The sequence below is a fragment of the Rhyacophila brunnea genome, unplaced genomic scaffold (genome assembly GCF_057557595.1).
Source record: "Rhyacophila brunnea isolate RB1 unplaced genomic scaffold, BYU_Rbru_1.0 scaffold_16, whole genome shotgun sequence".
NCBI classification, from domain to species: domain Eukaryota; kingdom Metazoa; phylum Arthropoda; class Insecta; order Trichoptera; family Rhyacophilidae; genus Rhyacophila; species Rhyacophila brunnea.
The window spans coordinates 4645321-4660668 of NW_028232816.1; the positions used below are offsets into that span (position 1 = coordinate 4645321).

General features: G+C 35.4%; 2 protein-coding genes across 2 annotated transcripts in view; one reads left to right on the forward strand and one right to left on the reverse strand.

The window, feature by feature from the left end:
• The window catches only part of LOC147074236 (uncharacterized), a 626724-nt gene that overhangs the window by 104693 nt on the left and 506683 nt on the right, over nucleotides 1-15348 (reverse strand). The gene's annotated exons all lie outside the window — the stretch shown is intronic.
• Nucleotides 1-15348, forward strand: part of LOC147074239 (murinoglobulin-2-like) — a 50135-nt gene that overhangs the window by 8911 nt on the left and 25876 nt on the right. Inside the window, exons 3-12 of the mRNA XM_085943833.1 lie at nucleotides 988-1060; nucleotides 2939-3107; nucleotides 6501-6632; nucleotides 7454-7617; nucleotides 7696-7897; nucleotides 8978-9103; nucleotides 10391-10669; nucleotides 11061-11294; nucleotides 13286-13573; nucleotides 14039-14267. Coding sequence (XP_085799959.1) covers nucleotides 988-1060; nucleotides 2939-3107; nucleotides 6501-6632; nucleotides 7454-7617; nucleotides 7696-7897; nucleotides 8978-9103; nucleotides 10391-10669; nucleotides 11061-11294; nucleotides 13286-13573; nucleotides 14039-14267 — 1896 coding nt within the window. The remainder of the gene's footprint in view (nucleotides 1-987; nucleotides 1061-2938; nucleotides 3108-6500; nucleotides 6633-7453; nucleotides 7618-7695; nucleotides 7898-8977; nucleotides 9104-10390; nucleotides 10670-11060; nucleotides 11295-13285; nucleotides 13574-14038; nucleotides 14268-15348) is intronic.

Sequence of the window (15348 nt, forward strand, 5' to 3'; positions counted from 1 at the left end):
AACGCTAAATAGGCAACGCTGGTACTAATTGATTTAAGTTTAATACTTTTCCATTTGAACTGTTTTTTGCAAGTTCGGTTTCGCCGTTCGGCACTTTCATACAATATGCACACTCAACAATGGACAATGTACAATTCCGTCAACTGTAAGTTTGCCATTGGTCAGTGTGCATCGTGCCTAAATATGACGAATGGCAAAATCTTGGTCACGAAAATGGATTGAGATAGAAAAGTACAACATCTTAAATCAATTATTGGAATAATTATTTATTATTTTGGGATACATTCTATTTATTATCCGCTCTGAGACGAAGAAATCTTTTTCACAAGGATTGGTTGCTAGGCATTCATGTTATTCAAGTTATTAAAACCATTAATTAGATCCAAGACAAATTTAAAAATATTTTTTCTCTTATCAAAATAAAATACATCACATGAGAATGAGATAATACGTATATTAACACGTGTTTTGTGGGTGAGTGGAGAACCGCTGAACAAATGCCGTCATACAGTGTATAGACGAACTCATAATGTTCGGTGGATGTATGTGGCAGCAAATAACTTGGGACCAAAGAGAGTGGAAGGAGCTAGGGGAGGCCTTCATCTATCAGTGGATTGACCCCGAGTGATGATAATGATTTTGTACTATAAAAAAATTGATATAAGATTGGGAGACTGCGATGGCTAGGTCATGTGCACCATATGAATGACAATTAACCGGCAAAAAGAGTGATGTCCAGCATTCCAATAGGGCGTAGAAGGTGGTTGGATGGAGCTGCCAGTGACTGCCGTATTCTGGGTGTACCGAATTAGAAAGCGGCTACACTAAATAGGGACAGGTGGAGGGAGCTGTTGGAGGAGACCAGGACCCACACCGGGTTGTCGCGCCCTTGATGAAGATGACTATAAAAAAATATTACCTACATGTGGGTAATGGGTGAAACAATAAGGGTACCTATTTTAGTTAATAATTATTTTACATTTTCAGGAAATGGAGGTTGTTTTGATATGCTTGTACCAAAGACGTTTCATCGGAAAGCATTATTACATTTAAAAATAAGGTAATGTACTTTTAATATAATACCTTTCATCAATAGAGAAGTGAAGGATTAAATGGATTCTATCGTACATGTAACCAAGTTGTCTTTAACATTAAATAATGTGCTATTATAAATCCAAGGTTCATTTTTAGTTTTTGAAAAATTTTGGCAATTCATTTAAAAATGTCTTATTTCTTTATTACAGGTATAATTTCTGAAAAAAGTATTCTTCAAATATTAATAATGTACTGTCGAACAAGATCATCTTGTCAACGTGTTAAAACTGTGAACTAACAAGCCCCTCCTAATTTAGTTAATCGCACTTCGACTCTAGCAACTTCCGGTTATTGCCTAGATCTTCTTGTCGGACAGTACCTATTATTATTATTATGACATTTTCATATATATTTTTCATAAATTATACCTATAGTATAAATGTTTTCCACATTTTATAAATGAGGTTTGATTTTATAATGATACAGCCAAGAAAAAAATATTGATGTGTGTTTGAGGGGAAAATATTCAAATGAAATATGTTTTTATGAAACTAATAACAACATTTTATGTACCTGCGGGAGTTCATGAAAGTAATTCTATGTTAGGAATAAAATTTATAATTTTCAGACAAGGTTGAATATTTTTTCTCTTATAAATATATAAATGACGTGAAAACTGCCCCTAAATGTTTTTGAAGCTTTTATGTCACTTGTATTAATAATCCTCAGCCCCACAGTTGTAAAGATAAGATAATGGTTATTATAAAAATATTTTATAGATAACAGTGGCGAAGGGTGGAGGTAGGCTGTTAAGATTCGCTATAAATAGTGCACACTAAACTTTTTTAGTCATATGTATTTGTTTTTATTGAACTAAGACTACAATTTACAGATGGTGTTAGTTAGTTTTTAAAAATTAATTAAACCATGCCTAAACGAAAACATAATAGTTTTGGTCTAATTTGGGCAATACGACAAAATTGTGCACACTTTTTCATTCATAGTTATTTGTTTTCGTTGGATTAAAAATACATATTACATATATTGTTGGTTAATTTTTTTAATTCATTAAGCCCTGACTAAACCAAACTATAATAAATAAAAAATATTATTCTATTTATAAAATATTCAAAGTTATGTATGATTTAATTGCATAATTTTAGATATTTTATAGATAAACATGTATTTTTTGACTATTATCTATTATGGCTTGGTTTCTCAGGGTTTGATTGAATTTTAAAAACTAACCAACACTATCTGTAAATTCTAGTCTTATTTCAATGAAAACAAATATGTATGTCTGAAAAAGTTTAATGTGCACTATTTATGGCGGATCTTAATAGCCTACCTCCACCCGTTGCCACTGATAGATAAAGATATTATTATCATATTTAACACTAAATTGTGGCAATTAACATAATAGCGCCTGTACACGTGCATGTATTTATAGCAGCAATAGTGCATATTTTAAACTATCGTGACAATAACATGCTGTTTACACGTAAGAGTGCTGACTGTCTCTCCAATCTCATTCTTCAAGAGTAAGCGAGATGCGATGTTGTCATTTTATGGTACTATTTGACAGGTAGTGAAAATCGGTTAACCCCAAAATGAGTATAGTTCGTTGTTTTGCCAGCAGGTTTGCCACTATCGTTCTACTGCGCAGGCGCGGATTAAAAAAATCCCTACTGTCGCATGAAAATTCAGTAGTTTCCAAACTTTTTTGATTCATACATGCAAGCTTCTGCAGGATAATATAATATGTTTACTCATACATTTTCTTGTTATGGCCGCGATAATATTTACTGTCAACAATAAATCCATGCACGTGTAAGCGGGGTATAATAACAACTATTTTATTTAAGATTAAAGTTTAATCTGTATGTAAAACTTCTGTTTCTAGGTTTGATACTTTACCAGATTATAAAATTAGTAGTGAAAGAGAAATACGCCTTCAGCATGACTCCAATATTGTCATCGTGCAAACCGACAAGCCTCTGTACCGGGCGGGAGAAAATGTTCATTTCCGAGTGCTGCAACTCAAACCTGATCTCACACCTTTACAGATGCCGGTAAATTATAATTCATTATTAATTTCCTATCTAAGGGCTTGCGCAGACAGAGAGCGGTCGGAGTTCTGCGTTCAACCGACCGTTGACCGCTAACGTTCAGGGACAGCAGAAAGGTGGCGGTCAACAATACTGCCGTACTAAGCACAGAGGCCGTAACTGACGTATTTAGGTATTTTCATGTTTTTAGATATTTGGATTCTGCAGAGTTTTTGTATAAGATCGGTGAATAAATCCAAGCCGTAACTGCTATAGTTACGGAGAAATCAAGGGTTTTAATAGCCGTATCTACGGAGTTTGAGAAATAAACTCGATAAATACTAAGCGATTTGGTTGTAACTATCATTTACTAAGGCATATTAGCCGTATCTGACATATATATGGCTAATATCAATACATAATAATAATAATAATAATAACATAAATCAAATTTTCAAGGTATGTAAACAAATCTTAAACCAAAATTAACTATTATAGGCAAATAAAATAAATAAAAAGTTCCCCAGTATTAGCAGGAAAAGTAAAATAATATGAAAGCTCAGATCTCCCACTTGCCTAAAATGCAGATACGGCCTCTGTGCTTAGTACGGCAGAATAAGCGTTCCATTTGTTTACAAACGTTGTACTGACACAAGCGCTGCATAATGCGAGACCGCTATATTCCGACTGCGAGTGGAAGTGAGAAAGCACCGCTGTTGCGTACTCACTCCCCTGTGTGGTTTCGCTCTATGTTGTGTGACTGCTCAAATTCCTATGACGGGACTGGACGGGAGGTACGACGTTCTTTGTAATTCCGGGCATAGAACTCCAGAACTCTAGCGTTCCAATTGACCGGCGCGGTCTGACCGCCGGCTGTGTACCCATACAGTATGAAGTCCATACAGTACAAAGAACGCCGAACTCCGAACGCGGAACGCAGACCGCCTGACCGCGCTCTGTCTGCGCAAGCCCTTAGTCTTTTTTTTCGTTACTATAATGTGAACATGTGGTTAGTACATGGTAATTATTTCAGCAGTCACTTGCCAATTTTCTTGCATAGCTAACATTCACAATGATACCAATCACATTTGCTTTCTTGCAGTAGTGAAGGGTGGAGGTAGGCTGTTAAGATCAGCCATAAATAGTGCACATTAAACTTTGTTAGTCATACGTATTTGTTTTTATTGAACTAAGACTACAATTTACAGATGGTAATGGTTAGTTTTTAAAAATCAATTAAACCCTGCTTACCAAACCATAATAGTTTTGTTATATTTTGGGCGATAAGACAAAATTGTGCACACTTTTTCAATCATACTTATTTGTTTTCGTTGGATTAAGGATACATATTACACATATTGTTGGTTCACTTTTTTTAAATTCATTAAGCCCTGCCTAAACCAAACTATAATAGATAAAAAATATTATTATATCTATAAAATATCCAAAATTATGTATAATTTAAGATATTTTATAAATAGACAAGTGTTTTGACTATTATCTATTATGGTTTGGTTGTCACAGGGTTTAATTGAATTTTAAAAACCAACTAATACCATCTGTAAATTGTAGTCTTATTTTAATGAAAACAAATACGTATGACTGACATAGTTTAGTGCACATTATTTATGGCGGATTTTAACAACCTACCTCCATCCTTCGCCACTGCTTTCTTGGGATATTAAAACATCTCTAATGTTGCATCCCCTTCATCTTGTAAAAAGCAAGATAAAAGATACCATCAAACATTTATTGCTATGTTAGTGAGTGACAACTAGATGTAAGATACCAATACATTCTGTCGTCTTTTGCTTCTTATATCCCTAGTAATGACCTTACGTATGTATCTTGTACGGTTTCAGTACTACCGAAAAACATTGCTTTTCATTTATCTTATGCCATATCGTTGTGTTAAAAACAAATCTCCAACATATTCCTAATAATAATGATAATTTCTTAAAATTTCAGATGTTTATAATTTTTGTCCCAAATAGAGATAAGACTTTGTTTATGTATGTCGAATTACTAGTATTAATAGCTGATTACTACAAAAATAGAAGAAAAAAAATCAGACACAATTGCGAAATGTCATAAGTGGAATAATTTTACAACATTAAAGTAAGGGCTGATAATTTAGACAGTAACCAAGAAAAAGTAGGAGGGATGGAAAGCAGTCTCTGACATCTAAACTCGCCTATTCTGCAACGTGTCGAATAAGTTGATGTGATATTATCGTTATTCACAAAACACACGTTGCAAATGGAGCTCTGCAGATTGGTCGAATGCGACTGTTTAGTTAGTAAATATTTGGGGCTGCGAGTCGAAGACGCCAGAACGCATACAAACACCTACGAATTGGTTATTCCAATACCAGCTTGCTGATTGCCTCATCCAAATATCTATACGTTTCAAGAGATTACGTGCAACTGTCGCTAGGTAGATGTGCGCGGCTTTCATATGCAACACCGGATCGATGTTCCTTGAAGGTTTGATTTATGGCTGTACGGCAGACGAGGCGAGTTTAGATGTGAGAGCTGGCTAAGCAGTGTCGGCGACAGCGACCACAGACAATAAACATTTTAGTTCAATCAACTCTCGATTTGTTACCACTATATTGGATTGGTCTCACTAAATAAGAATTGAGATAGCAAGTAGTGCTTTTTCAAAAGAAGATGCCACCTTAAAACTGCGTGTAGTTTACTGTTTCCCCAATCCTTTTCTATATCATGGAAGTGTGGACGCTAAACCAAGAGATGTCACGGGGAAGGTTTTCGAGATGTAACTGTGAGTGTTCACAATAAACTTTGTAAGTCAAACACGTATCTGTTTTTATTGCACTAAAAATTCAATTAAACCCTGCCTAATCTAAGCCATAGTAGATAATAGTCAAAAAAATATTCATTATATAAGTATAGAAGAATATTTTTTATCGATTATAGTTTGGTGTAGGCAGGGCTTAATGAATTTAAAAAAAACTAACCAACACCATCTATCTGTACTATGTATTTTTGATTCAACAAAAACACATAAGTATGACTGAAAAAGTGTGCAAGATTTTTGTCGTATTGCCCATATCATACGTAAACTATTGTAGTCTGGTTTAGGCAGGTTTTAATTGAATTTGAAAAACTAACCTGCACCATCTGGAAATAATTATTGTAGTTCAATGAAAACAAATATATATGACTGACAAAGTTTAATGTGCATTATTTATGTCGAATCTTAACAGCCTATCTCCACCCCTCGCTACTGCTGCCAGGCTGACAAAAGTTAATGTCTGCAATCGAATGGAAAATGACTGAGAAGTTTCCGTAGTATCAAAACCAGAAAAACACAGTACTTTCGTCATAGTATTTCTCACCTCACTATACAAGGAAAAATCAATAGTAAACATAAATGGTGCTATTGTGATTACAGATTTATAGGGTATCAGTGGAAGCCCCACCGCAAATCTTTGGAGGACCCGTGAAGGTGGTTCGATGGACGAACATAACCACACAATTGGGCGTCATGGAGAGAGAATACCAACTCGACAAATATTCCCAGCAAGTATGAATATTTTTTTTTTTTTTTCCGACCATGTCCGATCCTAATAGGATCATAATATGGGCCTCCACAGAGTAGAGGTTTGCATTAACAGACTTTGTTTTTTTACGAGAAATGGATGTCAGCCACTTGCTCAGCCTATTAGGTCCATACCCTGACTCACACACAAATTGAAAAACAATATGTGCACTTGCCAAACCCAGGATTCAAACCTGGGACCCTCGACACCATAGACCGGCGGCTAAGCCACGCGGCCATCGTGGGACTGTTTTAATACTATCAGGTATTTGATGGAATTTGAACATAAATTCTAAAGGATTTAAGTTTTGTACTATTCCATTTGAGTTTTTTTTTTTGCGACTCGGGTTTCACGTTTCGGCATCTTCAGGCAATATGCGCACTCACCAATGGTAAATAAATACACACTGACAATGACAGTTCATTCTAATTTATATAACAAATTAATAAAATAAAGTAGGTAAAAACCTTATCATCTACCTATTAAGTCAAGGATCACAATAAAAAATATAATAAACAAATTATGAATATTTGAAGTTTTTGTAAAAAAGAATACCTAATAGATCATAATATCGTACAAATCGTCATTAAATTACATCAAAACAATGGCACTGGGTAACGTAATGGAAATTTAGAGAATTAGGGAGTTAACTAATGAGAATATCAATAATACAAGTACCTACCTATTCAAATTAAATAATAATGGTTATTAATAATCCGAAATTGATAAAAAATGTTAGGCTATAGAATAGTTGAAATCTTTGAATTTTGATTCAAATTTTTTAAAAAGTTGTGAATGTTTTCAGGGAGAATGGCGCATCGTTGTTGAAAGCCGGGACACTTCGATACCGGCGACAATAAAGGCATTCCAAGTGACGGATTATATGTTGCCCTCATTTTATCTGACCATTGATTACGACAAAAATATTCTCATCACATTTAAACAGATGATTTGGACAATTTGTGCAAGGTATTCTAATACAAAATGATTGCACGAATGTAAATTTTTGTTACATTGCATTCTTAAAGACGTTTGTTAATGTTGCAGGTATATGTATGGCGCAGGTGTACAAGGCACCCTGGATGTAACAGTGTCGTCAGACTCTTACGATTCACAAAGAGTTCACTTTACGACAGAACTTAACGATTCCCAAGGATGCTACAATCATACCGTCAGGACTAAATTACTAGGATTCTCCCAGGATCTAACTAACTCTATCAAAGTTGTTATAGCTGATATTGGCTTCCAAGTAAGAATATAATTAAGGTGGCGAGGAATAAACGAGTACAAGTGACACATAATTATAATTAAAATCTGATTTAGGAGCAGTTTTCACATCACCACACACATTTATATGTGAAGCGGGATAACTTCTTTGTATGAAAAGATAGAAGCATTTTATTCCCAACATTGTAATATATCTTATGGAGATGGTGTATAGAATGTCAATATTATTTTCATGGCTACCGTATATAATTTAAATATTTTGGCTTGGCTTATCCTCACAGAACAGATAATAAATAGAATTACAATAGGGCTATATTCAATACACTACATTTTGATGCAGGGTTTTGAATGTGTGAGTGTCCTATGAAAATGAAACACGAAATATGCATGTGTAATAGTGTGTGTAATACACCAATATTAAATAAGTGCCAATGCATAAACCGAGAGCAGTTATCAGTATTCGACGTATGACGTATTCTTGACACGTGTTTAAGTTTATCCCGGAAAATTCCTTACTCACAATCAGTTACCTGCTACTCCTGACCCATTAGGCATTTCAGTTCTCATCATTTCTGAGTTCCCCTGCTTGTCAATGAAATAAGGAACTGAGCTCATTCCAATATTGTTGAAAAGTTAACCTTGAATGACATTTTGTAAAGAAAAATACACTTTAAATGAACTTTTAGACAGTGGCCTCAAACCGGATGTTTTGTACTTCTTGGATACCACTGGATGACTAGATTTGTCCAACGATTGTCTCTTCTTCGAGCTATGTGTCCAGCCCATCTCCATTTAAGGCGTTTAATAAACTTTATCACATTGCAAACCCCTGTCTGCTTCCTTATCCACTCATTCCTCTTTTTGTCCTTTCGCATTATGCCCAGCATGCACCTCTCCATACCATGAACTAAAAAATCAAACAAATTTGTCTTTTATTAGTCTGTGAAATAGTGTATTGCATTTTGCCGCAAATTATGTTTTTGGAAATGAGCCGTGTTTGCAAATAGCCTCATATATTTTATACTTGATGACTGTCGCAATTTCCTAGTTTATTTTTTTATTTTTACATTTTATATTACCAAAGATTGTATTGATTTTGTAGGAAGCTGGAACAAAAATTTGGAAAAACAGTACTGCCGTATCGCACATTTCACCGAATGTTGTAAAAGTGGAATATGTCAACAACCACAAGCAGTATTTTAAGCCTGGTTTACCGCAAAAAGTCAAGGTATGCCAATATTATCTTATTTTATATTTATATTCTATTAGAGATAAAACTAATGAATACAAAATACCAAAAAGAACACAGCATGTCCGATATGAGTGGTTACATTTATGGTGAAATGAGGCGTCTAATTCCAAAAAGCGATAACTTCACATTTGGTCAAAATCGAGAAAAAAATACGCACGTATTCTTTGTATAATTTTACACAATATGTATTGATCTCTAAATTTCAAAACGTGACATAACCCTATGAAAAAAAATATTTTAAGTCTCGATTTATTACAAAAAGCGCCAAGTCCGTGTTTCATATTATTTAAAGCTTGGTTGATTTCGCGCGTGTTTAAGTCAACCAATAAGGGAACGTTCAATATTGAAAAGGGCGTCTCTCATGCTGTAGAGACTGGTAAACTCATGATAATGCCATGGAAATATGTACCTTATACGGAGTAAATTAAAAAGTAAGGTACAAATAGCGCTACGTCCAATTTTATTTTGTCTACATTTATTACATTTAAGAGTTTATCGGCTGAAATAAATTGCCATTTGGTTCTAATTCCGTCATAGAATACAACGGAAAAAATAATCTCATGTTAAAACAAATAATTGAAGCTTGAAATATAAAAACGTTGTTTCTCGAAAATATTGAATTGTGGACTTATCGCTTTTTGCAATTAGACGCCTCAAATATTTATGATGGCATGTCAGGTATAGGTACCTAATCTCTCGGGGAGCAGGGTGTCAGACCACTAAAAATATTTTTTTTCAAATCAAGTAGGTTAATTTGTGACAATCTTCTCAAAGCATCGTTTTTGACTTGAATGGATATTATTTTATACTAATTGTACTAAGACAGAAAGCCCACAGGGGGCGAGTGGAGTTTCCGAGGGATTTATGAATCATCGCTCAACACATGTCATAATATGCAGATGCTCCTGCACTGCCCATGTTAGTAGTGAAGTAGTAAAATGTTTGATTTTCATTATATCAGAAAGTAAATCGACAGGATAATTTTTTTTACATTTCTATCTTGAAACTGAACACGAATAACAAATTGGTGAGAATTTAAGATTGATAAGCCATTATTAAAAAAAGATAGGTGAGTGATATGTGTTCTTTCCACCGTAAACATGATTTTATAACTACCATTTTTCAATGCGTCAATGTACAGAATATTAACATTTACTATTGCTAATTGCCATCAAATATTGTAATAGATATGGTTTATAAGAGTCCAAACTCTTTAATTACCTAACCATTAATTTGCTGGATGTTTCTTCTTTCCATGTCAAGGTACGAGTGACAAATTGGGAAAACTTTGGAGTCGCCGATGCAAAGGTGCAATTCTGCAAGATATTAAACGGCCAGATCGATGAGGTTGACAACATTGAGTACTCGCAAGTGCTCTACGACAGCAGAAGCATAAACCTGAAGGCAAACCAGTCGGCCGGCAATGTTCTGGCGAGTGCACTGATTGATGATTGCGAGACAGGTGTCACTGATGCTCGAGGATATGCATCATTTGCCTTCTCAATCGGATTCGATCAGAACTTGGAGTATATTCATCTAAAAGTAGGTTACTCTATTCTGTTACACCTATCCATGACCTGTTCTTCCTTCAAACACTAAGTGCCCATACGCACTTGCGGCAGGCCGCCTATCGTTTTTTGTATGCCGGCTAACCGCAGCGGCCTGCCGCATATCGCACTTTGCATACAAAAAACGATAGGCGGCCTGCCGCAATTGCGTATGGGCACTAAGACCATTAATAAGCATAGAGAAATATCAGGTTTTTCTCGTGGAATAGTAATAATGAATCATTTGACAATAAATAATACCTCATTTACAGAATTTTAAAAATAGTTACGATCACATTTTAAACTCAACTGTATCCGTTTAACCCTCATTACTACAATTGGATTGATCACATTATTACACAAACAACATTACTATTGATTTTCAGACACTGGTCTTGGATCACCCGCTGCAGGAATTTGAACTAAGCACAGCGGAGAAGCAATTCGCGATGACCACCTCCATCTTATACTCGTGGGGAAATATCTCCAAGATAAATATGGACATTGGTTCACCGCTCGTCGGGGCTCAAGGAATCCGCCCGGGTTTTAAGCAAACTTTCCCCGTATTTGTGACGTTAAAGCCTAAGGAACCACTTAAACCGATTACTCTGCATTACTTGGTAAGCAAGTTCATGTAATTCTCAGTTGTAGTGACGAAACTTCTGTCTTTTTAAGCTGGGTTTGAATTGTATCAGGCAAAAATTACATAACATTGTTAAACAAACAAACTTTTATCATAATAATTTTATTGTGTTTGATCCAGAGTAAGAAATCAACGGATTGGATGAATGGCTAATATCCATTTCTTAGAAAACAGTCATCAATTTAACCAACCCATAATACGGTCATGGTAAATTACCATTATTTCAGATTTATAGACCTTTTCAGGTTTATGAATCCTTATGGCTTCTGCGAGCAAGGACTTCTACCCATCAAAATCCGTGTCCGGAAATTTTTACGTATACAGTTTGCCGTATCATACGTAACACATTGTGAAATGTTGTATCGGAAATATATGGTCGTATATTAAAGACCGTCCAACCTCTTTGGGTCGTATAGTACTGAGATAAAATTCATGTCTACATAAAATACGGTTCTTGTCGGTTTACAGGATGCCAGCAGCAAATAAGTCGATATACTGGATTATTTGTTAGGTTAGGTAAAATATCAAATCGATAATATCTGATAACAATAATTATAGCGTTATTATCAGATATTTGAAACCAATTAATATCAAATTAACGTTTATATTGAATCTAATAAAATTGGAATATTATTTTTCATCTCTTTCCGATAAGAAAGCTCAAGGCGAATTGTGCTACGGTGAAATGTAATACGTACAATTTACATGTAACCACCAAAATCACCCAATCAAAAAATTTGGACTGTTCATAATACCTAGAGGGATTCATTTGAATTAGTATTATTGTTCGTAATGGCGATTCCTAAACTGTGTTTTTATTATGGGTTGGCTTATTTCGATATCTTGTAGTACTGTATAATATGGTATTACATGATGTTGTTTGTGATTTTTTGTAATTGTACATCTAAATATCTTAAATAGTGAAAGTTGTTTTTTTCTTAAAGCAACTTCAGAGTGTAAAAGTGTGAATTTACTACAAATGATTCTGCAATGCAAAATGACTATTTCAACTACAGTCGAACTTGGTTATTACGAGGAAGATGTGACCGACTGAATTTGCTCGTAATAAGCGGTACTCATTATATCAAAGAATAGGTATTTTTAAATGAGCGGTCACATAACAAAAAAAGTCAAAGATAAAAAATCTGAAAACCATCGTAAAAATCCCCGAAACAAGCATATATTATGGCATTCATAAACTATAAAAGAAGTTGTTTATTGTAATGAATGCTGTTGGGTACCTACTGACTTCACAAACCTTAAATTTTTCAACCCTGTGCGTGGATACTTTTTCATTATTGTCGGCGAAAACAACAATTAGACACTTAACTAGCGTCATAAACGTAATCCGTCCCCGGCGGCATCCTGTCCGATCGGATTTTAAAGCTTAGGGTCGAAATGTTTTTAAACGATCGACACATTAACAGTATTTTAACTCGGTATATCCGATAAGTTGCTTGTTATAACAGTGAATAAATGTATAGAAAAAATCATAAACCAAATGTTTCCTCATTACATCCAAGATCTCACTATGTCCGAGATCGTAATAACCAAGTTCAACTGTAATTAGCCTTAGTAACCCCTTTTTTCAGCTTCATTTACGTTCTACATAATATTTATGTTGTAGAAGGTTTCCTCCAAATTCTTTGATTTTAACTATAAACTTTTTTTAAATATGCTATGCATGATCCAAAGCATCAAAATTTTCAGACTCATATGGCATGATTATATCCAAGGAATGAACTAACTAGCCTGGAATGTTTCTGATGCAAAGCCATCTGCTCAGAGGAGTGTTGGGAGGCCTGAATTGGGATGGTTAGATTGCGTGGCTCAGAATGAATGAGGATCGAAAATAGCATAGGATAGACCAGAATGGGGATGGATGATAACTATAGGAGGCCAGAGCCCACCCTGAGCTGTTCTGTTACAAATGATAATGATAATGATTTCACTTCATGTTTCTTGCAGCTAATCACTCGTTCAGGCATGTTGTACCGGTGGGGCTCATCAATTCAGTGTCCATATCCAATCCACGACGTGCAGAACATGCAGGCGGTGTTTGGACCTAATTTTTTGGATGCCGAATGTCCCGAGGAGAGCTTTTCCGAATCGGGAGTATACAAGATGATGATGACAGTGAAGATCTCGCACCAGATGTGTCCCTACAGCTATCTCATTGTCTATTTCATCAGATCCAATGGAGAATTTGTTGTTGCCAATAAGCACTTTAACGTTAATGATTGCTTCTATAACAAGGTATGATATTTTTCTGATTAGTATATAAACACCTGTGTCAAAGGTTTGATATTGTGTGTGGAGTACTTCTGGCCACTGGTTTTTAGTTTTTTTTTTACATTTTGGAACCTTCCTTCACCTTTTTGACGACATTTTTTAACAGAACTCGCGAGTGTCAAAACGCCGTCGTCAGCCATTTTATATTGAATATCGTTGACCACTGCAATGGTACTTACACCATTAAATATAAAACACGCCAACGGACTTACAACTTCTCCAGATTAAAATATTTGACTATATTTTTTTGACTTGCTTGAGGCCCTTAGACCATTGTTGACGTTATTGGCGTTGGTATGTAGAACATTTTTCTATAAAAATGTCAGTTTTTAATTTTTTGGTACTTAGCGCCTCAATTAATAGACATATTCATATGATAATACTGTTTGTACTATTTTGGAATATATAAAATGTGTATCTTGAATATAGGTATACCAACAATGGCTACCAGATACCGTAGCTCCATCATCAGCTGTGAAACTCCGCCTGCGGTCAACAGGCCCTGCTCTTTGTCTATTGAGTGTCACAAATGTTGCTCTTCAACACGTCATGCCAGAGTCCTCTGTCAGACATAATGTTGAGAAGCGATTGAAATCTTTTATCGACACTAGATATAACAGGACTTATGCGGAGTCTATGGAGAATGTGTGCTATGCAGGTAGTGTGTAATATTATTTATATGCATTTACATACATATTATATTTTAGTAATGTTGTAAACTAAGTAAAGAAAAAAATGAATAATTAGACTAGTTATCTAGATTGTTTAGCCACAGCAAACAATAATAAATTGTGTAGCGCGGGTCCGTCGAATACTTTCTCTTTCACTCATCAGACATTGCATACCGCACCGTCCAGGCACTCCCACCATAGCACCCAAACTTTATCACATAGACACAGTGACGTCCCGTGGGGGTAGGCAGATTGAGCATCGCTTGGGGGCGGCAGTTACTCGAACGGCGGCAAATCGAGGAGAATTATTTGGTATATATAGAAATAGCTACGTAAGTTGAGTACTTACTTAATAACGAAGATCTTTCCTTTTAAAAAATCAGCTCACTGATTGGAAACAAAATGTATTAATTAACATAAATGGTTTAACAAGACTGTATTTTTTTTGTTGGTTTCGCGATGTCTAGTTTACTTCCGTTGCCCATCGATGTCTTTGGTGACCAGAAACGACAAGAGTACGGGGCGGCATTTTGTCTAGGGTTATCACTGCATAGACATGAGAGAAGGGGCCTATTTGACTTGAGTCGAGCTTGGCTTCGTCAAGAGAAACAACAGTAGTCTTGCTTGCACTCTGAAAACAGATAAACGGTTAGCCGTAAGCCTTATCAGAGTCACGTGAGCTATTCAATTCTGACTATGCCGTAGTTCCAGTATAAATTACCTCAAACTTATTATACTCGCGCATATCAAATTATTGTATTGTTACCGTATAAAATCAAATATACCGTATACTCCTCGAGACACCCACAGCCAGTGACGTCCCGTGGGGGTAGGCGGATTGAGCGTCGCTTGGGGGCGGCAGTAACTCGAAGGGCGGCAAATCGAGGAAAATCATTTGGAATATATAGATATGAGCTACATAACCTTAGTATGTAATAACGAAAATACCTTTACATTAAAAAATTGAACTCACTGGTTTTGTCGGGTTCGCGATATCTAGCTTACTTTCGTTGCCCTTCGACGTCCTTGGTGACCAGAAACGACACGTTTTGCGAATAATTAGTTTGA